The following is a 23,345-nucleotide window of genomic DNA, read 5'->3' as shown; positions in this document are numbered from 1 at the left end:
TAGTGATCAAATTGTGCTCATAGTAAATCATGTGCCATAAATCAGAGAGGGTTCTTGATCCCAATTTGGCCTAAGGCGGAGAGCTCATAGAGACTTTATTGTAGTGCTTAGTCTAGTGTTGCAGGTGCTATACAGATGGTAAACGGCCAATTAGGAGTTCATGCACGAGGGCACTTTTGCACATATATCAGAAAAACTAGGTGTATTCTGGCACCTGGGAGGAATAGGTGGTATGTGCAGCCCGCTGCCAGGAGCCTTGTCAAGATCAATAAAAAGCTACGCAGTTGTACAATGTTCTGAGAGGTACACACTAGCATATGGCTCTAAGCGCAAGCAATGCTCATAACAGTGCACAGCCAAACACAGCATTTAGGCCTATCATTGATTTACACAGGGCTGCTGGCAGCAGGCTGTATGGACCACCTGTGCCTCCTGGGTGCCAGATTGCATCTGTTTTTTTACCCTATATAGACAAAGGTGCCCATTTGCAGGAACACTAAGACATAAACAGATGAAACAAACACTCTCCAGATATCATCAAAATAATTTGGGATTGCCTATATATATATATATATATATATATATATATATATATATGCATGCAATTCAAACAAATTGTTTTTATTTTCTGTACTATAATGAAGCATGAAATTGTTCATCTAAATGATGCTGATGTTTGTGACATGAATTAAAAGCTGGCAGAGCTGAAAATTTTTTTTTTTCTGAATGCAGTATACAGCATACATTTTTTCTGTACAAAAGTACAATTTCAGTCTAGTGAAAACATTTGTAAATTTTAATAACTATGTATTACTTAGACTTTCACCTACCTAGCTACGGCTTCAACTACTGCTCTCTTTTAACAGCACCTCCACCAACCAATGTTTCATGAAGGTAATTATACTCAAACATACAGTGCAATTAATGGTCATTGTTTTGTGCCTCCATGCATAGGATGTAGTGCGATTATACATTGAATGAAGATGAATGTAGGATGAAGAAAATCATATGGGGGTTGGAGATGTAAACCCTTTGTATAGCAGGCCATTGAAATCCACAGATTACTGCTTTTTGCCATATGCTGAATGTGTTGCATAATAATTTATCAAGAATTAATGTTATCTAGACTTCGCACACTGGGCCATCAGTATACTAACATCTCAAAGAAGTTCTGTATTGCCCAAAGGAGCCTATAATATTTTCCCATTAATATTCAAACATGCATTAGAAACATGAAAGGTGGAATCTAATTGGTTGCAATGGGAAAACACAAATATTTCTTATTTCAAGCACAAAGCCCAATATGTTAACATCTGTTTACAGGTAATCTTCAGTTTTATTTTTAGGGTTTTTTTTTATATGAAAACCCTTGTAATTTTGTATAGTATGCATTCATCTGTGCTCATTATATATGGTATTTGTGCAACCCATTTATAAAGAATGTATAGTGGTTATATATATATATATATATATATATATATATATATATATATATATATAGATATAGATAGATATATTTATATACAGTGGGGCAAAAAAGTATTTAGTCAGCCACCAATTGTGCAAGTTCTCCCACTTAAAAAGATGAGAGAGGCCTGTAATTGGCATCATAGGTAGACCTCAACTATGAGAGACAAGATGAGAAAACAAATCCAGACAATCACATTGGCTGATTTGGAAAGAATGTATTTGCAAATTATGGTGGAAAATAAGTATTTGGTCAATATCAAAAGTTCATCTCAATACTTTGTTATATATCCTTTGTTGGCAATGACAGAGGTCAATTGTTGCCTGTAAGTCTTCACAAGGTTGGCACACACTGTTGCTGGTATGTTGGCCCATTCCTCCATGCAGATCTCCTCTAGAGCAGTGATGTTTTGGGGCTGTCGCTGGGCAACACGGACTTTCAACTCCCTCCAAAGGTTTTCTATGGGGTTGAGATCTGGAGACTGGCTAGGCCACTCCAGGACCTTGAAATGCTTCTTACAAAGCCACTCCTTCGTTGCCCGGGCAGTATGTGTGGGATCATTGTCATGTTGGAATACCCAGCCACATTTCATCTTCAATGCCCTTGCTGATGGAAGGAGGTTTGCACTAAAAATCTAATTACTTCCATCCCTGCTTGATGTAGTGGGTAAGGCTGCACTGGCTGGAGGAGGAGCTGGGACTCAGGAGGACTGACCACAAACTCAGAGCTCCTCTCACAGCCAGAAAAAAATTGTTCTGCAGCAGTCAGTGAAGCTTGCAAGAGCCAGGAGAAAGCCATCTGTAAAAACTGAGTGGGGATGTTGGGGGTTGGCGGGACCGGAGCAGCTGTCAAATGCCAGCCAATAGGATAGGGATTGGGTGGGCCGCTACGTTTCTGGGGCTCCACTCACTTTCTTAAACTGTCCAATAATTGGCTGGCCTTTGACAGCTGCTTCGCTTCCGCCCACCTGGATGAGAGGGGCAGCGGGCGGCATATAGAGCAATTGATGCTCTGCGGAACTGGAGCAGCTGTCAAAGGCCAGTCAATGACTGGACAGTTTAAGAAAGTGGGTGGAGCCCCAGAAACATAACGGCCCACCCAATCCCTATCCCATTGGCTGGCATTTGAGGGAGACTTTCCCTCACTTCCTGTCCCTGTGACACCCTCGAATGGAGACTTTCTGTTTCTGTGACACCATTGAAGGGAGACTTCCCCTAGCTTCCTTTTTCTGTGACTCCACTGGGGGAGACTTCCCCTCACTTTTTGTCCCTGTGACACCACTGGAGGGAGACTTCCTGTTTCTGTGACACCAATGGAAGAGTCTTCCCAATCATTCATCTTTCTGTGACCCCCACTGGAGGGACACTTCCCCTCACTTTCTGTCCAAGTGACCCCACTGGAGGGAGACTTCCCCACACCTCCTGTCCCTTTGACCCCATCAAAGGGAGACTTCCACTCACTTCCTGTCCCTGCAACCCCACTGGAGGGAGACTTCCTCTCACTTCCAGCCCCTGTGACACCACTGGAGGGAGACTTCCCCTCACTTCCTGTTTCTGCGACCTCACCGGAGGAAGCCTTTCCCTCACTTCCTGTTTCTGTGACCCCCCATGGAGTGAGATTTTCCCTGACTTCCTGTCCCTGTGACACCACTGAAGGGAGACTATCCCTCACTTCCAATCCCTATAACCCCATTGGAGGGAGACTTCCCCTCACTTCCTGTTCTTGTGACACCATTGGAGGGAGACTTCCTGTTTCTGTGACCTTACTGGAGGGACACTAAACCTCACTTCCTGACCCTGGCACAGGAACAGCCATAACAACATTGTCAGAGGTTCAACGCCTTCCTTGCTGTACTATAAATGTGTTCTTTTCTGTGACCCCATGAGATACGTTTCAAGTCACCTCCTGTAGTATGGCTAAAGTATCTGATCAAATAGTGTATCTGCTGTTGTGACTGGAGGGGGAGAGATCGCATGTGAAAAAAGCATCAACAGCCAGTAACAGAAAACCTAGAGTAGGGAGAATTCAATATAAAGTAGACTACATAAAATGAACTAAACTTTTTACACATGCGTGCTTTACATTTACAAGATTGTCTGCGAACCGTGCGGTGCTGAACAGTGTGGCTGGAGAATGAGGGGGCGTGATTTACATTGAAGTAGGTGAGCACATATTCAACATGTACAGGCCTCTGCAATTCACAGAGGTTGATGGGAAGTGTAGTTTCCTGAGCGGAGAGGACATGATGTAATCCCTGCTGTTACACTTCCTCCTTGGCAGAGCAGATACTCTTGTCTTTTGAATTACAGAGATGACTTCCTGAAAATTCAGTTAGACTTTTCTCTTCAATGGTAGGAAATTTCACAAATGTATTAACTGTTTAGTGTTTTGTGTAGGGGGGTGTACTAATGGGTGATTTTTTTTTTTTGCCTATTCTGGAGCTCTTCTTTAACCAGTTGCCACCCGGCCTATAGTCAGATGGCGGCCGGGCGAACAGCTCGTCCCTCCGAGTGGGCGCCATATGGCGTCCTTTCAGGTAAGCACATTGCGCATGCCTGCAGGGCGATCTGTCACCGGCCGTGTACCTCGGACACAGCCGATGACAGATCTGTGTACCGGCCTCGTTGCCAGTACCATGTGACCTGCTGTGACCAATCACAGCAGGTCACATGACAGCTGTATACAATGGATGGCTTTTTTTCATGCCATCCATTGTATACAAGTATGTCTAGCTGTGAATGGTCACAGTGATCACATGCACAAGCTGGACCAATCACAGCCCAGCTGTATCATGTGATTAGCCGTGGCCAAATCACAGCTAAGCACAAAAAAAACCCCTGAATGAATCGATTTCATTCAGGTAAATGCTTGCTTATAGCAAAGTAATTCTTTGCTATAAGCAAATTGTGTAAAAAAAAAAATGCTGATCACTTACTATGGTAACATTATACTACTTTGGTCATAGTGAAATAAGAAAAACAAAAAAGAGAAAAAAAATGTAATAAAAAATTAAAAATAATAAAAAAATAAGATCCATTTTTTTTTCATACTGTCACCAGTGTCCCTGATCACTGCCATGCCAGTTATATGACGCTGTACTGCACTGGTGACAGTATGTAAAAAAAAATAATGAAAATCATTTTTTTAATTTCTTCATTTTTTGAAAAATTATGACAAAAAAAATTACAACTTCAAACAACTCGCCATGCCTGTTATAAAATACGTCAGACTGTCTACTTTGCAAAAAGGGGTCATTTGGGGGATATCTGTACTGTTCTGACATTCTTGGACCTCAAGAAATTAAATTGGCTGTCAGTACTTCAGGATTGATCAATATTCAGATATATCCCATAGTTTGTGAACTCTATAACTTTCCTACAGACTAAATAATAAATCCTAATTTGGGTTATTTTCACCAAAGAAATGTAGCAGAATACATCTCGCCTAAATTTATGAAGAACAATTATTTATTTGCAAACTTGTATAACAGAAACAAAGAAAAAACAGTTTTTTTGTAAATTTAGCAAAAAATAAAAACCCCAGCGGTGATTAAATACCACCAAAAGTAAGCTCTAGTTGTGTGAAGAAAATTACAACATTTTAGTTTGTGCACAGTGTTGTATGACCGCGCAATTGTCATTCAAAGTGTGAGAGCACTGAAACCTGAAAATTGGCCTGGGCACAAAGAGGGTAAAAGTGCCCGGTATGGAAGTGGTTAACATCCAAACACTTTTGTGTACTGCATCTGCTTGCCTGGAGTTTAACTAGTTTTCAGTAAAAAAAAAAACTGAATAAAGCCATACTTGTAAATAAAATCTGTAAATATAGATTCCTACACTGTTGAATGCCACTCCAAACATGAGAAATTGTCTGCTGAAGTCCACAGGGGCATGGACACTTCTGGCAGTGACAATCTCCTGGGTCACCGGCAGCTCTTACTAGTTTCCGCTGCTGGCCTCCTTGTCACTACTATATCCTGAAATGGGTGGAGGTCAAAGGGAGAGTGAAAGTGAGAGCTACAGGGGACCACAGAGATGGACACTTCCAAATAATGAAACTTAAATGGTTTTATTTTTTTCACCTAAAAGGCCAAATTCACTTTTTTTTCCTAAGTACAGCTTCCCTATGTACCGATGTACTATTCATGTACCTCTTTTCTAGAAAACTCCTCCATCCCCCTGGTATCCATTCTGCAGGATATGGCAGAGCCATTGGAAGAGTGAGGACGTTCTTCAGCAGCTGATGTAATTGAAGCACACCCTTCTCCTGACCTCCTCCTCCAGGAGACGGCTCCCACCCACCTTTCCACCACCTAGTGCTAGCCATACATGGGTCGATTTTCGAACAATTTTTCTTTTGAAAATCAGACCTAAGAATAATCGGCCGATTTTAGCTCTGTTAGTGGGGCAATGTGTGTTTCATTTATCGGGAATGCTGGAAAATTTGTGAAAAACAACCAATTTTCAAAATCATTGGTGGCACCATCGGATTACAGAACGAGCGATATTTTCGATTTTCGATTGAAAACTAGTTTGAAATTTGACCCAGGTATGGCCTGCTTTAGTTTAGCCCAGTGAATTCCAAAAACCTGCCTACAGCTCAAGTGAATTGATTCCCACCCATAGCTCTGCCACAGCACTGCTCCTATGATATATGTCCCGCTCAAATGTAGGTGCATGCTTCTCCAATGCAGTCATTATCAGTAGGCACGGTTCTCCCTCAACACATAGCAGAAAGTATAGAGAGAAAGAACGTTTCCCTGATCATGTTCTCCTTTAGCAGACATTTAGTTCACGGGCATTGATTGAGCTCATTCAGATAGGCACTGAGACCTGTCCTCTGTGCTGAGCTGCTGTATGCAGATGCAGCAGCTGCACAGACACAGTTGCATGTCAAATTTTGACATTTTTAATATTCAGCTCTGTCCATGCAGCTGCATACACTTCTATGGGATATCTGTGCGCAGCTCCAAGGTGGCCACATCAAATGGGCGGTGGGGCCAAATTTCACTAACATTGGGGAGGGCCTCAAAGGGGCATTGTTAAATATAAGATGGTTTTACAGTAATGCTCTAAGTGCATCTCTGCGTTCTGGGAACGTGAAAAAAGCACATTGGTGCATGTGTTCCCAGAACGCCTGAAAAACCTGCATTGTGTTTGCAGTGCCATCAAATGTTAATGGCATCCCAAACGCAGAAGCAAATGCACTTTTTGCTGTATTCAAAAGCGAACGACAAATGCAACGTAAAAAACGTGCAAACTGCAATGTGACAAAATGCTCCATGACCTACTTTGCCACATTTGTCATGCATAGAGCTGCTCCTTGAAATCGATGGGGCTGCCCTATGTGTGTCGCAGGTAAAATGCACCAAAAAGATTTATGATGAAATATTATTTATTTGCAAAAAACACTTTTTTTCAAAATATTTGGGCATTTTCATTTACATAGCAAAAAAAATTAAAATCCCAGCGTTGAATAAATACCACCAAAATAAAGCTTTATCTGTCTCAAAAAAATGGTACAAAATTCATATGGGTACAGTGTTGCATGACCGCGCAATTGTCAATCAAAGTGTGATAGCGCTGAAAGCTGAAAATTGCCCTGGTCAGGAAGGAGGTAAAAGTGTCCGGACTGGAAGTAGTTAAAACCTCCCCCTCCTTGAGCTGCAGCTGGATTACAAGTACAAAGACAGCTGAGTATCTCTGCTCATGTGGGTGAAAATGAATAAAAAGGTGGTACAGTAATGAGGGTGGCATGGTCCACCCTTTTATGTGATGCAATAACGCAGTGCATGATGGGATATGTAGTTTTCAGGATAGTAATATGACATTACAGGAAGGCAGGGCCTCAAATGCAAATTTTGAAAAGAGATGGTGCAGATTTAAGGCTGCCATGGACTAGGTAAGTGAACGATAAGCACATTGTGATGGATTGGGTAGAAAAGATTTTAGAAAAGACTATTTACTATGAAAAGTGAATACATGAAAGTGCATTTCTGCTAATTTATTGCGTGATTTATTTTTGTATATTGTTTCTAAGTTGTTTTATTGTTAAGTATATTATTTATTTATTTATTTCAGGTACTTATATAGCGCCGTCAACTTACGCAGTGCTTTATATACATATATTGTACATTCACATCAGTCCCTAACCCTCAAGGAGTGTACAATCTAAAGTCCCTAACTCACACTCATACATGTACAGTTGCAAGAAAAAGTATGTGAACCCCTTGGGATTACGTGGAGTTTTGCATGAATTGGGCATAAAATGTGCTCTGAACGTCATCTAAGTCACAACAATAGAAGAACACAGTCTGCTGAACATAATACTACACAAACATTAGATGTTGCCATGGTTTAATTGCACATAACATGTAATCATTCACAGTGCAGGGAGGAAAAGGTATGTGAACCTTTGGACTTAATAACTGGTTGACCCTCCTTTGGCAGCAATAACCTCAACCAAACGTTTCCTGTAGTTGCAGATCAGACCTGCACAATGATCTGGAGTGATTTTGGACCACTCCTCTTCACAAAACTGTTTCAGTGTAGCAATATTCTTGGGATGTCTAGTGTGAATCGCTCTCTTAAGGTCATGCCACAGCATTTCAATCGGGTTGAGGTCAGGACTCTGACTGGGCCACTCCAGAAGGCGTATTCTGTGCTGTTGCAGCCATTGTTTTGTTGAATTACTTGTATGCTTTGGGTCATTGTCCTGTTGCATCACCCATCCTCTGCGGAGCTTCAGTTGGCGGCAGATGGTCGTACGTTTTCCTGCAAAATGTCTTGATAAACTCTGGAATTCATTTTCCCATCAATGACAACAATCCGTCCAGGCCCTGAGGCAGCAAAGCAGCCCCAAACCATGATGCTCCCTCCGCCATGTTTTGCAGTGGGGATGAGGTTTTGATGTTGGTGTGCTGTGCCTTTTTTTCTCCACACATAGTGTTGTGTGTTCTTCCCAAACAACTCAATCTTGGTTTCATCTGTCCACAGTATATTTTGCCAGTAGTGCTGTGGAACATCCAGGTGCTCTTTTGCAAACTTCAAACGTGCTGCAATATTCTTTTTGGATAGCAATGGCTTCCTCCGTGGTGTCCTCCCATGTACTACATTCTTGTTTAATGTTTTCCTTATTGTAGATGTGTCAACAAAAATGTTAGCATGTGCCAGAGATTTCTGTAGGTCTTTAGCTGACACTCTGGGATTCTTCTTTACCTCATGCAGCATTCTGCGCTGTGCTCTTGCAGTCATTTTTACAGGACGACCACGCCTAGGGAGAGTAGCAACAGTGCTAAACTTTCTCCATTTGTAGACAGTCTGTTTTACCGTGGACACATGAACATCAAGGCTTTTGGAGATACTTTTGTAACCCTTTCCAGCTTCATGCAAGTCAACAATTCTTGATCGTAGGTCTTCAGAGAGCTCTTTTCTGCGAGGCATGGTTCACATCAGACAGTGCTTCTTGAAACCGGTAAACCCAAAACAGGTGTGTGTTTTTTAAGGGCAGGACAGCTGTCAGCAACACATCCAATATACTGATTGGAGTCAAGGTTGGCTCACTCCTGGCTCCAATTAGCTCTGGGAGAAGTCATTAAGCTAGGGCCTCACATACGTTTTCCTCCCTGCACTGTGAATGTTTACATGTTATGTGCACTTAAACCATGGCAACATCTAATGTTTGTGTAGTATTATGTTCAGCAGACTGTGTTCTTCTATTGTTGTGACTTAGATGACGTTCAGAGCACATTTTATGCCCAATTTATGCAAAACTCCATGTAATCCCAAGGGGTTCACATACTTTTTCTTGCAACTGTACATACTAGGGCAGGTGGTGCTGGGGTTGGGATTCGAACTAGCGACCCTAGTACTGCCAGGCGGAAGTGCTAACCATTTAGCTACTGTGCTGCCCAATGTTGTTGTTTGTTTGCTGTATTCTGCTTTTACCCACTTGCCCCCAAGAGGATTTACCCCCCTTCCTGACCAGGCCATTTTTTGTGTTACGGAACTGCATTACTTTAACTGAAAATTGTGCGGTCAAGCAACGCTGCACCCAAATTAAATTTACTACCTTTTTTCCCCACTAATAGAGCTTTCTTTTGGTGTTATTTGATCGCCTGTGCGGTTTTTTATTTTTTGCACTATAAAAAAAAGACAATATTTTTGACTTTTTGCTATTAAACATGTCAAGTAAAAAAAATTAAAAAAATAACATTTCATCATAAATTTAGGCCAAAATGTATTCTGCTACGTCTTTGCTAAAATACGTGTAAATTAATTGGTTTACATGAAAGTTATAGCGTTTACAAATGGCGGTATAGATACTGGGATTTTGTTTGATAGTAATGGCGGCGATCAGTGACTTATAGCAGGACTGCGGGACTGTGATTCTGACACTAGGGGGAACTGACTTGGTGTCACTGACATCCCCAGTGACACTAATACAGTGATCAGTGCTAATAAAAATCACTGACACTGTACTAATGTACTAATAACATGAGGGGCGATCAAAGGGTTAACTGTGTGCTGCTTTACTGTAAGCTGTGGGTGTGTGCTTCACTGTAAGAACACTGCTTTGTATGGCTCTGCTCATCAGGTTTTGTTAGTGAGCATAGGAATAGACCCATTTACTTCCAAGCTCCCTAAGCGCTTAGTCTACAATTGCCTAAGCGCCCACCTCACTGACAACAACCTCCTCGATCCACTACAGTCTGGCTTCCGTCCCCTACACTCCACCGAAACCGTCCTACTCAAAATCACTAATGACCTGCTAACCGCCAAAGCTAATGGCCACTACTCAGTCCTCCTACTCCTTGACCTCTCCGCGGCCTTCAACACAGTCGACCACACCCTCCTTCTTAATTAACTACACTCACTTGGCATCCGAGACTCAGCTCTCTCCTGGCTCTCCTCCTATCTATCCCAACGCTCCTTCAGAGTTGCCTATAACGCTACCACCTCCCTCTCTCTGTTGGGGTCCCCTAAGGCTATGTCCGAGGGCCCCTCCTCTTCTCCATCTACACCTCCTCCCTCGGCAAACTGATACACTCCCACAGCTTCAACTATCACCTCTATGCCGATGACACGCAAATTTACCCCTTCAGTCTCCGCCCGTATCACCCACCTACTGAAAGACATATCAGACTGGATGTCGCTCCATTTCCTCAAACTGAACCTTTCCAAAACTGAGCTCCTGATTTTCCCCCCCAGCCCGTGCGCTCACCCTCTCCATCACGACGAAAAACGCCATCATCAGTCCCACCACATAAGCCAAAGTCCTAGGTGTCACTCTAGACTCAAACCTGTCCTTCCAACCCCATGTCCAATCGTTGCAAACTCATGCAGGCTCCACCTCCATAACATCTCCAAAATATGTTCGTTCCTAACCCCAGACACTACTAAACTACTCGTTCCCTCCCTTATTATCTCACCTCTGGACTACTGCAACTCCCTTCTCATCGGCCTACCTCATCGCAGACTATCCCCTCTTCAGTCTATCCTGAACTCAGCAGCCAAACTCATCCACCTCACCAACCACTCCGCTTTTGCCACCCCCCTCTGTCATTCCCTCCACTGGCTCCCGATTGCCCAATGCATTAAATTCAAACTACTAACACTGATGTACTGCACTGATTCATAATGCTGCCCCAAACTACCTCACCGACCTGATACCCAAATACCAGCCTATCCGTAATCTTCACTCCTCACAAGACCTCCTACTTTCTAGCTCCCTGGTCTCCACCTCCCACGCCCGACTACAGGACTTCTCCAGAACTTCCCCCATCCTCTGGAACTCACTACCCCAATCCATCAGACTGTCACCTACCCTCCTCACCTTTAGGCGCACCCTGAAAACCCATCTCTTCAGGGAAGCCTACCCCGCCCTCACCTAACAGCTGATCTCCTCCTCTCCTCCCACCACTCCATCCCCCACAGCCACTTCCTCCTGTACCACTATCCCCTCCCTCCTAGATTGTAAGCTCGAAAGAGCAGGGCCCTTGACCCCCTCGTGTTTTGTTTTGTTACTGTCTTGTCTCATGTACTGTCCCCCACTATAATGTACAGCGCTGAGCAAACCTTTTAGCGCTATACAAATACTGTATAATAATAATAATAATAATAATAATAAAAAAGGGAAGTCAGTTTAGTGATATCTTGCTAAATACTAAGACCAGGATTGGCCAAACTGCAGCCAGCATCAATTTTATTATCTGATGTGGCAATAAAGGTTTTTATCTGATCGGTTTTGGATGCAGGCATTTTTTGAACTTCTAGCACTTGGAAAGAAGTTGCTGGACCTAGTGTGGTTCAGCTCTAAAATTGCACTGGTCAGATAGGCTGAACTTGCTGCTTCTTTGTGTCATTTTTCTGTTGCATCTGATGGGGGTTTAACAATTACCTACTCTATCTAAAACTAAAAAAGATTTAGGTTTAATATTCATTTTAAAGCCCAATTCCTCTTGTGGGAAATTTCATGTTGCAAAGGTTGATAAATCATCACTACGAATAGTGCTGGTTAAACAAATTCTTCCTTTATGCTTTTTGGCACACAAAACGCTTTTTTGTACACATGCGTAGGCGCATCAAGCAAATGGACATTAATTCATTCCATTGGCCAGAATAATCATTTATTCTGGCCACTGAAATGAATTAATGCTCAGCGCTAAATGTGCCTAATGTTAATGCACAGTATATATACAAAACGCCACTGCTCTTGGATGTGGGGTATTTTTCTGCCACCAAACTCCTCTAAACACCTATGTGTGCCTGGACACATAGGCTAACATGCAGGGGCATTTAGAGGCAGGAAAAATAAAGCCATCCCTAAAGGCAGCATTAAAAACATCCAGTGTGCATGAGGCCTTACACTTCCAGTGATAAGAATTTCCACATTGCCCACTGGAAATACTGTGCCCTCCAAGAGCCTAAAGGCATGTAAGTAAAGGTTAAATAACTGTATTTTCACATATATTTTTAAAAGGTCTAAAATTATGAGAAAAACAGTGATATAAAGCAAATAAGACAGCAAAAGCCAACATGATAATTTCATACAAAGCAACCTGCTGATATGTTGAAAAGTCAGCTAAGCTTTATCATTACACAACAGGCCAAAATAAGTAACTCATCCAACATTTTATACTAAATAGTATCACAGGGGATATACAGGATAGAGTAGAAGACATACCTTCGCTATCTTTAAACTTCTTGATCGCCACAATCTCCTTTGTTTCCTAGAATAATGAAAAGAAAAGGGGACGATTACATCTCTCTAGGATGACATATAATAATAACAACCACCACACAGTACATGGTATAAATCTGCAGGAAACTAAGCCTAACCAATCTCTCAATAACATGAACGTTTCAACAAACCTTTTCTTCCAAATCCATCACAGCATGTATCTCTATGTGCAGTTAGTCAGATGTAATGTAGCATTATTCACTGGCCAGTGTCGATGGGAGGGAGCTGCAATCTGTAACACTTAAGAGGCCTATTTATAAAAAAAAAATATATATGCATCGCTCTTTGTCCAGTTACACTGCATGTAGTGTACATTTACTCTGTGTGAAATTACCAGCATTCCCTCATTAGTTTAAAAGTGGTTCTAAACTCGAAATGTTTTTTACTTTAATGCATTTCCCTAAATACTTACCTAACTCCTCTCACCACTCCAGGGCTATCATGACTACATCACTGCTCCTTTCATAGGCTCCTTCTGCTGTCAATCAAACTCCTGTTAGAAAGGAGCAGAGGAGTGGCTTACTGGAGCTGTGTGTCTATGGATGCACACAGCCCAGCTCAGGAGCACGCACATACAATTGCCCCCTTAGCACCTGGTTTGCAAAGGAAGCACCCAGAGAAGGGGTGAGCAGAGAGCGCCATCAGGGGACTGCCAAAGTGGAGGTAAGGGAGCAGCTCTGTGCCATTATAATTGCACAGAGCAGGTAAGTATAACATCTTTAAAAACAAAAAAATCTTTTAATATCACTTTAAGGGTTTTCATACGATGTATAAAGCAGTAAGGGTTGTGTGAATGGGGGAAAAAAAAAATCACCTTATATTTTTTTTTTCAGTGTAATGTCTCCCTGAGGTCTAAGTATATAAAATACTTTGTCCAATGTTCTTACATGCTATGTAGGATAAACTATGAAGTTGAAAAGGTCACTAACGCCACCAGTATATTCCCCTCTTCTACCCAGCCAGGTGGTCCAACAATGTATCTAGCAAGGAGACAACTGTCTGATAACTTGTGATTGTCTTGGCTCCAAGCACTTACCTGAGACAAGTGGTGCAACCTCTTGCTTGTTTGCTTGTCTTGGGCAAGTGCTTGGAGCCAAATGTGCGTGGGGGCGAGAGGGGAATGGGGGGGGTAGTTGTTGGGGGGGGAACAGTCTTTCTTATGCTACTGCATGTATCAGGCAAGTGCTTGAAGCTGAGAGAGGCCCTCTCTAATTTTGATGCTGACCACCATTGTAGGTGCATGCACCCAGGGTGGGTAAACTTTAAATAGCACACAATACAAACAAAGCACACCCGCAAATGTGCAGAGATGGCAACAATGAAAACCCAGTCAAAATGTTGTGGTAGGGTGGAACTTTTTGTTTTGTTTTGTTTTATACACGGCAATGCTATTAGGACATTCGCCCCTTCTATTCAAATATAAAAATTCTCATGTGCCACAATGCACTCCAATTGCCAAGTTAATTGTCATCCTGGGCTAAAATGAATTCATTCATTTCAGTAGCCTGCTGTCACTGGCACATATAATAAGTTATTTATTTATGTTTTTACAGCCTGGCTATTTAAAATGTATATTTTTTCCATCTTTTGGATCTGATGACTTTTACACATAATCGTGCTTACAATTTGTATACCGACAACAACAGTTTCAACAAATCTCAAAGTTCTGAAGCACATAATGATCTTTTTTTTCAGCTTCCACTATCTCACATACTCGCAAACACAACCTCATAGATTGCAGAAGAGGGCCTGGAGGCCGAAGGTTATGTAGGCGGGCAGCAGGGAGGAACTCAGGTTTGATCAACATATTTCCGTCAGGAGCAGCAGTGGGAAGGTGATATCTCAAAGATGAACTGCTGAAAGCGCAGAGTATGCAAAACACTCTACTTGCTGCTGTGAGATATACATCATTTTACCTTTTATATTAATAATAATAATATAAATTTATTAAGATAATGTTCTACAATATACAATACTGAAACGTGAGTATTTACTGACCAAGAACAAGCATGTGCTTTGACACAAATTAATTATTCCTGGCCTGTGACTCAGTAAGTAGTGAAAGAAGAAAAAGGAAGACAATTCCAAAGTATTTTTTAATTCTGCTTTAATAAAATCCTAAATTCAGGCATCCCTAGCTAGACATCCAGACATCTGGAATATACTGTGTAGTCCTGTAAAGACTTGCTTTGTCCCAGGCACCTCCACTGGTGCGTCCCACCACAATCAGGTCATTTCCCAACTTACCTCTGCTGACTCGCCACCCAGTGTCCAGTTAGCTGGGACGTCCTGCATTCCAGTAACTGCTTGCCTTTCATTGGCCTGCATTCTCTCAGAACCTCATTTAAACCACAGAAGCCTTGCGTCCAAGGCTTGTAATAGGAGGTTTCTCCACTTGTCCAACTAGCTACCTGTTTTCCAGTACAAGTCCAACCCTTGGCTGAACCGGCTCCTGCAACGTCTTTTGCCTGTTGTCCCAATCTCTCGCCTGTGTACTGACTACGTCTTCTGCCTGCCCTGTGGACCCACTGCTTCATTCTTTACTGACCACATCTGCCTGCCACCTGGACTGGCCACTTGCTTATTTACTGACCATATCTTCTGCTTTCCGCCTGAACTGACTGCTTGCTCGTTAACTGACTGCATCTTCTGTTTGCCGCCTGGACTGACCTCTTACCTATTACAGATCCTCTTCTGCCTACTGTCTGAACCAATATCCCTGCACATCCTTCAGAGTGCACACCTGCTGATTTACTAGTTTTTTACATACTCTACAGACACCTGATTCTTCTGTATGCTACAAGACCACTTTTTGTTTTATCTTTGCTTAACAATTTGAGCTGCTTGGCCAGAAAATATAGCATTGTGTAATAATTTCTGGGGACAACCAGGTACCACTATGCCTGCTTGCCATTAAGAAATAGGGGCTGGGGTAGGTGAAGCTGCACTAGCCAGCTATATTTTTTGACCTCTTATACAGGAGCGAGCATTACATGTCCATTATCTTGCTTTAGATCGTTTTTTTACATCAAATCCCTAAGCATTCATATTTTTTCTAAAACACTGAAGAAATCAATAATGCCTGTTAGTACTGCACTATGCCTAAATTGTCTCCTTCAAATAATACAGAACAGGGCGCATTTCAATTATGATTTATGGCCATAAAGTGGGAGAAAAAAATAACCAAGCTTCTGTACCACTTGATATGTTATTTTAGGAATTTATTTGCTTTACCTGATTGCGCAGGGGTTATACTCTGAATAGAATGCTTGATTTTAATCACCAGGCTGCATGATGTCTGGTGGGGCATGAAATATTTCAGAGGGGAACTCTAGCAGTGTCACCACAGGAACCTAAGTCAGGCTTTGGGTGAATTAACAATGTCACTTTTGCATGAATTTCTCTTTCATAAATGAAAGCAACAAGAGCCAAAATAGATTTTTTTCAGTGTAAGAAGTGGGGCATGGTTCCTTCTCCAGCTAGAACTCTGATTTCATTCAAACAAAAGTCAAAGTGAGAAGAATGGGTGATGATTTAATTTGGACCCTCCATGAAGATTGAATTTACATTTTACTGCTGGGCTCCCACCCACCAAAACACAGATAGTTTGAAAAAAGAACTGTAAATCAAGTTTATAGAAATTACCTCTGCCCCAGCTTTTGATGATTCCAGAAGGAGCAGGTGATGTCACCATACTTTACTGTTGACCACCAAGGAAATGGGGTACTGCAGTGCTGACCACCATTGTAGGGGACAATTAACCACTGACCACCAATGTAACATGGACATGTTAACAATGTATGGGAAGCACTTCACCACTGACCATCAAAGTGAGGAAGTACTTCATCACCTACTACCAAAGGCAGCACTATACTGACTATCAAGCACAACACCCTTGAACACAAATCTAAGGGACACATCAGCACTTTCAAGATAAGAATAAAAGACCAAAAACATAAGGGCATTTCAATGCTGTTCACTTACCTAGAGGAAACTTCACCACTGGCCTCCAGCATAAAGCGGCACTTCACTACTGCCCACAAATGTAATAGGGCATTTTACCAATGACTACTGATGATAGGGTCACATGAACCACCAATATAAGGGAGAACATAATCACTGATCAACAACTATGGATGCATTTCACCACTGACCAACAATGTAAGGGAGCACTACACTGGCCACTCTACTCTAGTGAATACTTTTTACTTGTGCCCTGTGTAATTAGTACTGTATATCACATACTTCTGACCAAAGTGTTCATCATCTCAAAAACTGCTACTTGTTAGGTAGTCCTCAGAGAAAAATACATGTAATAAAAGATTTTCATTTTTTTTAAATTATCCTTTGTCCTGAGGTTTATGTGTGTCTGTGGATAATTCAGGCATATGTTTGGGTGCAAAGACTCCAGAATATGTGTAGAGTGTACACAGCAAACAGGTATACTCATTCATGCTCTATTTAATAATTTAACCAAGCCTCATACACTATTTGTAAATAGGGTAATACAACCATGCACTCTGTTCACCACAGCTTTTCTCTCTTTGGTGTGCTCAAGAGTGCCCCAGTTCTTTCATAATCCTAGCAATGTCCCTTATAAGGGGTATAAGTATAACTAAGACAAAACTTTTTTTAGTTTTGGATGGAGTGTGGAGGGATTAGAGCCCAGGTTTTTATTGCTGTCTGTTCACAGCATTAAGGAAATCCCCCCTCTCTATTTGTCCTGTTTACTATTATCATTGAAAGTGAAGGTAGAAGAAAATTCCAAATTTTGGGTTGTCCCCAGAAAGGTAATAGAGGGGAAATCTTCCAAGGAGGACACTGGTTCTGGTGACTTGGGGGTCCTCAAGGAATTTCCTCTCACTTCCTGTTTGGCTATGGACAGGACATGAGGGGAAATCTCCACAATGGGAAACAGATGGAAAAAAAATCTGACAGGGGTTATAACTCTCCCTTACTCTATCCAAAATGAAAAAAAACCCCAAGAAACTTTTTGCCTATAGTTCTACTTTAACAGTGGAATATCTCAAACTATTCTGAGCCTATCTTTCTAAACTAAATCTTTCTAAAGTATCAAAAACTGAAGCAAGGCAAAAATATGGTTGGTGTTGACTTCAGCTCAATGTAGACATCATCCTGCACAAAACAAATTAAAAGCTGAAGCTGATGACTGCTGTGTTTAAGAGCTCCACATTTAATTGTGTTCCACTCTTCTATCCAAAGAATTGCAGTAGCATACACCAAGCAATATGAATATTTTATTTCTTTTTCAAGAATAACAGAAACATAGAACGGTGATGGCAGAAAAAAGACCAACTGGACCATCATGTCTGCCCCATTTTTTAAATATTTATACATTTTTGTTGTTTTTTTGTTGTTTTTTTTTGTCTAGGTCAGGGGTCTGCAACCTTTAAGACATAAAGAGCCACTTGGACCCGTTTCCGAGAGGGAAAAAAGACTGGGAGAACAAAACCATTGCAACATTTAAAACAAATCCGACACTGCATATATTGCAAAAAGCGCTCTGGTCATGAAGGGGGTTTAAGGGCCCAGTAAGCAAAGGGTTAATCAGGGCCACAGTGTATCGTCATAATCACAATCATAGCCTTAGGTCAGTGGTGGGCAACCTTTTTTTTCAACTGAGCCAAATCTTGCCAAAACCACGATTGAAATTTATTTTGAGAGAAACATTTTTAAAACTGAAACTACATCCCCCATATAGTAATTAATCCCCCACAGTAATTCATCCCCCATATAGTAATTCATCCCCCATAGTAATTCATCCCCCATAGTAATTCATCCCCCATATAGTAATTCATCCCCCCTATAGTAATTCATCCCCCATATAGTAATTCATCCCCCACGTAGTAATTCATCCCCCACATAGTAATTCATCCCCCATATAGTAATTCATCCCCCATATAGTAATTCATCCCCCCTATAGTAATTCATCCCCCATATAGTAATTCATCCCCCATAGTAATTCATCCCCCATATAGTAATTCATCCCCCATAGTAATTCATCCCCCATATAGTAATTCATCCCCCATATTGTGTCAATTCACTTACCTTTGCTCCGCGCATTCCTCTCGCCGTGTTCCCGTGCCGTTCTGGTCTTCAGGGCGGACTGTGAGAGGAGAGGAGTTCGTCACGCTGCCCCACCTACATCCTGACAGCCAATGTTTGCCAGCGGGCGCCCGGCACACAGAAGAGCTGCATGTGTAAAGAGCCGCGGCTTGCCGACCACTGAGCTACGGCAACCCTATTGCCTGTCACCTGGTGGGCAGTGTGCTCCGGAGCCGCAGCAAAGGTGAAAAAGAGCCACATGCGGCTCTGGAGCCGCGGGTTGCCGACACCTGGTCTAGGTATAGATCTATGTTTGTCCCAAGCAGGTGTGAATTCGCTTACAGTTGACTGAGTTACTACCTCTGCTGGAAGTCTATTCCAAGCATCAACGATTCTTTCAGTAAACTAATACGAATAAATTAATAAATATAAATATATATATATATACATACACACACACATATTAATTATAATATAACAGAGCACCCAATGGTGCTGCTCTATCGCTTGCACATTCAGTAAGATAGAGCGCAGTTTAGGAATGATAAGGATGGTGCAGCAACCCATGCCAACCTATCGGTTTTATGTTATATGAAGGGCTGCTAAGCAGGGCGGACTGACCATTTGGAAACTCGGGCACTGCCTGAGGGCCCTGAGTCAGTAGGGAGCCCCATGAGAAGCCCCTGGTACCTTTTTCATAGGCTTTTTTGAGTTTGGGCAAGGACACAGGGGCCCCATGATCCCCTATTGCCCGGGGGCCCCATGAGTTGTCAGTCTGCCCCTGCTGCTAAGGATAACTGCATTACTGCTCATGGCATTACGGAGTGATCCTACATCTTACAAATAAATAAATTCCTGGAATTCTAATTTGTACTGTGCTTTTCAAAGAGAAGTGCATGCAATAAAATCTGGTCACTTTGGACTATACACCTGTTTTTTTGTGTTTTTTTGTGCCAATGCATAAAGTCTGCTTTAAAATATTTTGCATGGGTAAATAAATTACTATATGCCGTAGCAGGCAGCAATGTAAAGGAGGCTGCCCATTAAACATCTCTCATGGCTAGAGTCTCTATGGAAACAAACTTTCTTGAAATCATGAATCATTCTTTGTGCAGCAAGATAAAAATAAAGACCCTTGCCATGCAGTCGGTTCACTGTTTGTACAGCTGCAAAATTAGAAATAAAGTTTCATTAAACACAGGGTGACATTTTTACTTAGGCTGAATGAGCATCAATACCACTCAGCTTAATGACCAGCACTCTCACCCTATTTTGATAGCGGTACGTTTACTTCCTTATTATATACAAAAAGCACAAGCCATAGAAAGTTACCGAATTTTTGTGTTCTGGCTAGAGTTCTCTATAAAACAAACAGTTATATTAAATACATTTTAAGTTCTGGTTTGAGTTCTTTATTAAACAATGACATTGAAAAATATTAAATCAAAGATGGTATTGCCTGGATTATGTAGCTAAAATCTTAGAGCTGAATTCCAGGAATTCAGCAACTTTGTAAAAAATTAAGGCACTCGATGGGTTAAAAAGCATTTCATATTCCTGATATGTGCCTGCTATACCATTTACTTCTATGAAAAAGTATCACGATCTCTTTGTATTACTTCCTTTGTGCTAAACCCCTTGTTCCTGCCAGTCCCTCTGCTTTCCTATTAAAAACTGACAACACAAGGCATGAGAGCACACCGTGATCATTTCTGTAGTTGTGCTGGAAACTCAGTGTGCTCTCCTCCAATGATCAGATTTCTGCTCACACACCCCCTCTGCACAGCTTTTCACTGGGAAGATCAGTATCCTGCTGTTTCTTCTCCCCCGGCTCTCTGTTCTCGGCTGCATAATGAGCTTAGAAAGTAAGTGATCACTTAGAAAACAGGGAAATAAAAGGTGTATATATATATATATATATGTGTATTTTGCCTTTCATTTCTATTTTAAACTGAACAGGTTGTTTTACAAGGTGAGGTTTTACATACACTTTAAGTCCATTGAGGTGCCTGCCACTTCCTGGGCTTATCTCTATTATTTATATATGACAAGTTTATTTTGCTCCAACAGCATAGCTTCCAAAGCTCCAATGTTGAATTCAGCCCCTTCAAGTGTAGAGTCGGTGTTGGTGCAGCTCATATGCCTGCTGCTCCCCTCCTCCTACCCAATCACAGAAGCCTTAATGTTGTGTGAACTCAATCACAAAATACAAAGGCTTCTGTATATGGGCAGCAGAGGAGAGGGGCAGGCATTGCTGTTCTCTGTGCTTCTATCCTCTCACACAGACTCAAGTGTATCCTCCCGCATCACGATTTCTCCCTGTAAGATATAAATAATAGGGATAAACCCACAATGTGGCAGGCAGCTATTAGGAGCTAACCTATGGTGTGACTGCACTTTTTGCGAAATTCAACTTTAAGGTTTTGATTATGATTATTTTGATTATGTGACCACCACTGTAGGAAGCCTATAGAAGTATTTGATCTTCGAAAGATAAGTATGTTAGTTTTTTCACAGTAGTATTCTTTTTTATTCAAACAATAAAGCTTTAAAGGGCAACGGCAGTTTCACGTTTTTAAACTACATTACAAATCTTGTGCAGCATCTGTCTGGGAAATAAAGCTCCAGGCCACGTGTGACTCTAATGACTGGCATAGTACCACTGGATTGGCGTAAGGCCAATGTGGTGCCAATATTTAAAAAGGGATTAAAATCTTTAACAAGTCATTAAAGACCTGTTAGTTTAACTTCTATAGTTGGGAAGATACTGGAGAGTTTAATAAAAGACCACATAGATGAGTTCTTGCTGGAAAAAATATTTTAAGCAACAGACAGCATGGATTCATGAAAGACAGAAGTTGTCAAACAAACGATTTCTTTTTATGAGGAGGTGAGCAAAACCTTGGACAGCGGGGTGGCGGTAGAAGTGATATACTTGGATTTTGCAAAAGTGTTTGACACAGTTCCCCATACATGGCTAATGTGTAAGGTAAAGTCTACGGGCTTGGAAAAATCCATATGTAAATGGGTAGAAAACATACATCATATTCAAAGAGTAGTGGTTAATGATTCATACTCTGAATAGGGTTGTCAGTGGTATACCCCAAGTTTCAGTGTTGAGACCCTTACTTTTTAATATATTTATAGATGATATAGGGTCTGGGATTAAAAATACCATTTCGGTCTTTGCAGATGACACCAAGCTGTACAGTGGAATAACATCCTTACAGGATGTCTTCAATTTACAAGCCGCACTCAATGCACTGTTTAATTGGGCAACTATGTGGCAAATGAGGTTTAATGTTGATAAATTATTATTATTATACAGTATTTATAAAGCGGCAACAATTTGCTCAGCGCTGTACATTACAAAGGGAGACAGAACATGCGACAGTACAATAACAATACAATGTGATACACGAGGGGTTCGAGGGCCCTGCTCCTTCGACCTTACAATCTAGGACAAATGTAAGGTTATGCACTTGGAGGCTAAGAATATGCATGCAGCATACATACTAGGGGGGGGGGTACAACTGGGGGAATCAATAGTGGAGAAGGATCTGGGAGTTCTGGTAGATCACAAGCTTAATAATGGCATGCAATGCCAAGCTGCGGTTTCTAAAACAAGCAAAATCCTCTCGTATTAAAAAAGGTATAGACTCCAGAGAGAGAGAGAGAGAGATATCAGTTTACCCCTGTACAAAGTACAGAGAAGGGCAACCAAACTGATAAGAGGCATTGATGAGCTCAGCTATGAGGAAAGATTAGAGGAACTGAATGTATTCTCTCTTGAGAAGAGGAGATTATAAGGGGGGATATGATCAACATGTATAAATACATCAGTGGTTCATATAGTGAACTCGGTGTAGAGTTATTCACCCTGAGGTCATCACAGTGGACAAGGGGCACTCTTTATGTCTGGAGGAAAAGAAATTTAATCTCCAAACACGGAAAGGTTTCTTTACAGTGAGAGCTGTGAAAATGTGGAATAGACTCCCTCAAGAGTTGGTTCTGGCCAGCTCAGTGGATTGCTTTAAAAAAGGCCTGGATTATTTCCTAGATACACAGATTACAACTGGATACTAATATTTATAGGTAAAGTTGATCCAGGGAATATCCGATTGCCTCTCGGGGGATCAGGAAGGAATTTGTTTCACTGCAGGAGCAAATTGGTTCACGCATTGCTGGGCTTTTTTTGCTCTGGATCAACTGTGGGTATAGGATTATAACTTTTTTTTTTACTGGTTGAACTGGATGGACTTTTGTCATTTTTCAGCCAGACTAACTATGTAACTATGTGAGAGGCATGGCAGTCCAGGAAATGCTCTGTGTAGTTCTCACTACTCATGAACGCATCACAAGTCACTGGTATTTAATAAAGGAGAACAGCTACTCCCTTCGCAGCAGGTATGGCTTGCAGAGTAAAAGAGGAATATATAAACTAAACTATTAGGGCATTTTTAGGTACTGGTTCTTAAAATTTACTAATCATTTATTTGAATTAGGCATATCAGGAAGGGGGACTTCTGGAAATGGCCCTCCATCCTGGTGTTGGACATTAGGTAAAAAA

The 23,345-nt window shown here is 41.5% G+C and overlaps 1 protein-coding gene across 4 annotated transcripts in view; it reads right to left on the bottom strand.

Annotated features, from left to right (window-relative positions):
* The window catches only part of CDKL5 (cyclin dependent kinase like 5), a 434,956-nt gene that overhangs the window by 170,545 nt on the left and 241,066 nt on the right, over positions 1 to 23,345 (bottom strand). For all 4 annotated transcript variants that reach the window (XM_089683897.1, XM_089683900.1, XM_089683898.1 and 1 more), the window contains exon 5: positions 12,653 to 12,698. In XM_089683897.1, coding sequence (XP_089540023.1) covers positions 12,653 to 12,698 — 46 coding nt within the window. The remainder of the gene's footprint in view (positions 1 to 12,652; positions 12,699 to 23,345) is intronic.

This window comes from Staurois parvus, unplaced genomic scaffold (genome assembly GCF_062004578.1).
Source record: "Staurois parvus isolate SC_StPar_1 unplaced genomic scaffold, SC_StPar_1.0 ptg000327l, whole genome shotgun sequence".
Lineage (NCBI taxonomy): Eukaryota > Metazoa > Chordata > Amphibia > Anura > Ranidae > Staurois > Staurois parvus.
This window is presented reverse-complemented; position numbering and strand designations above follow the sequence as displayed.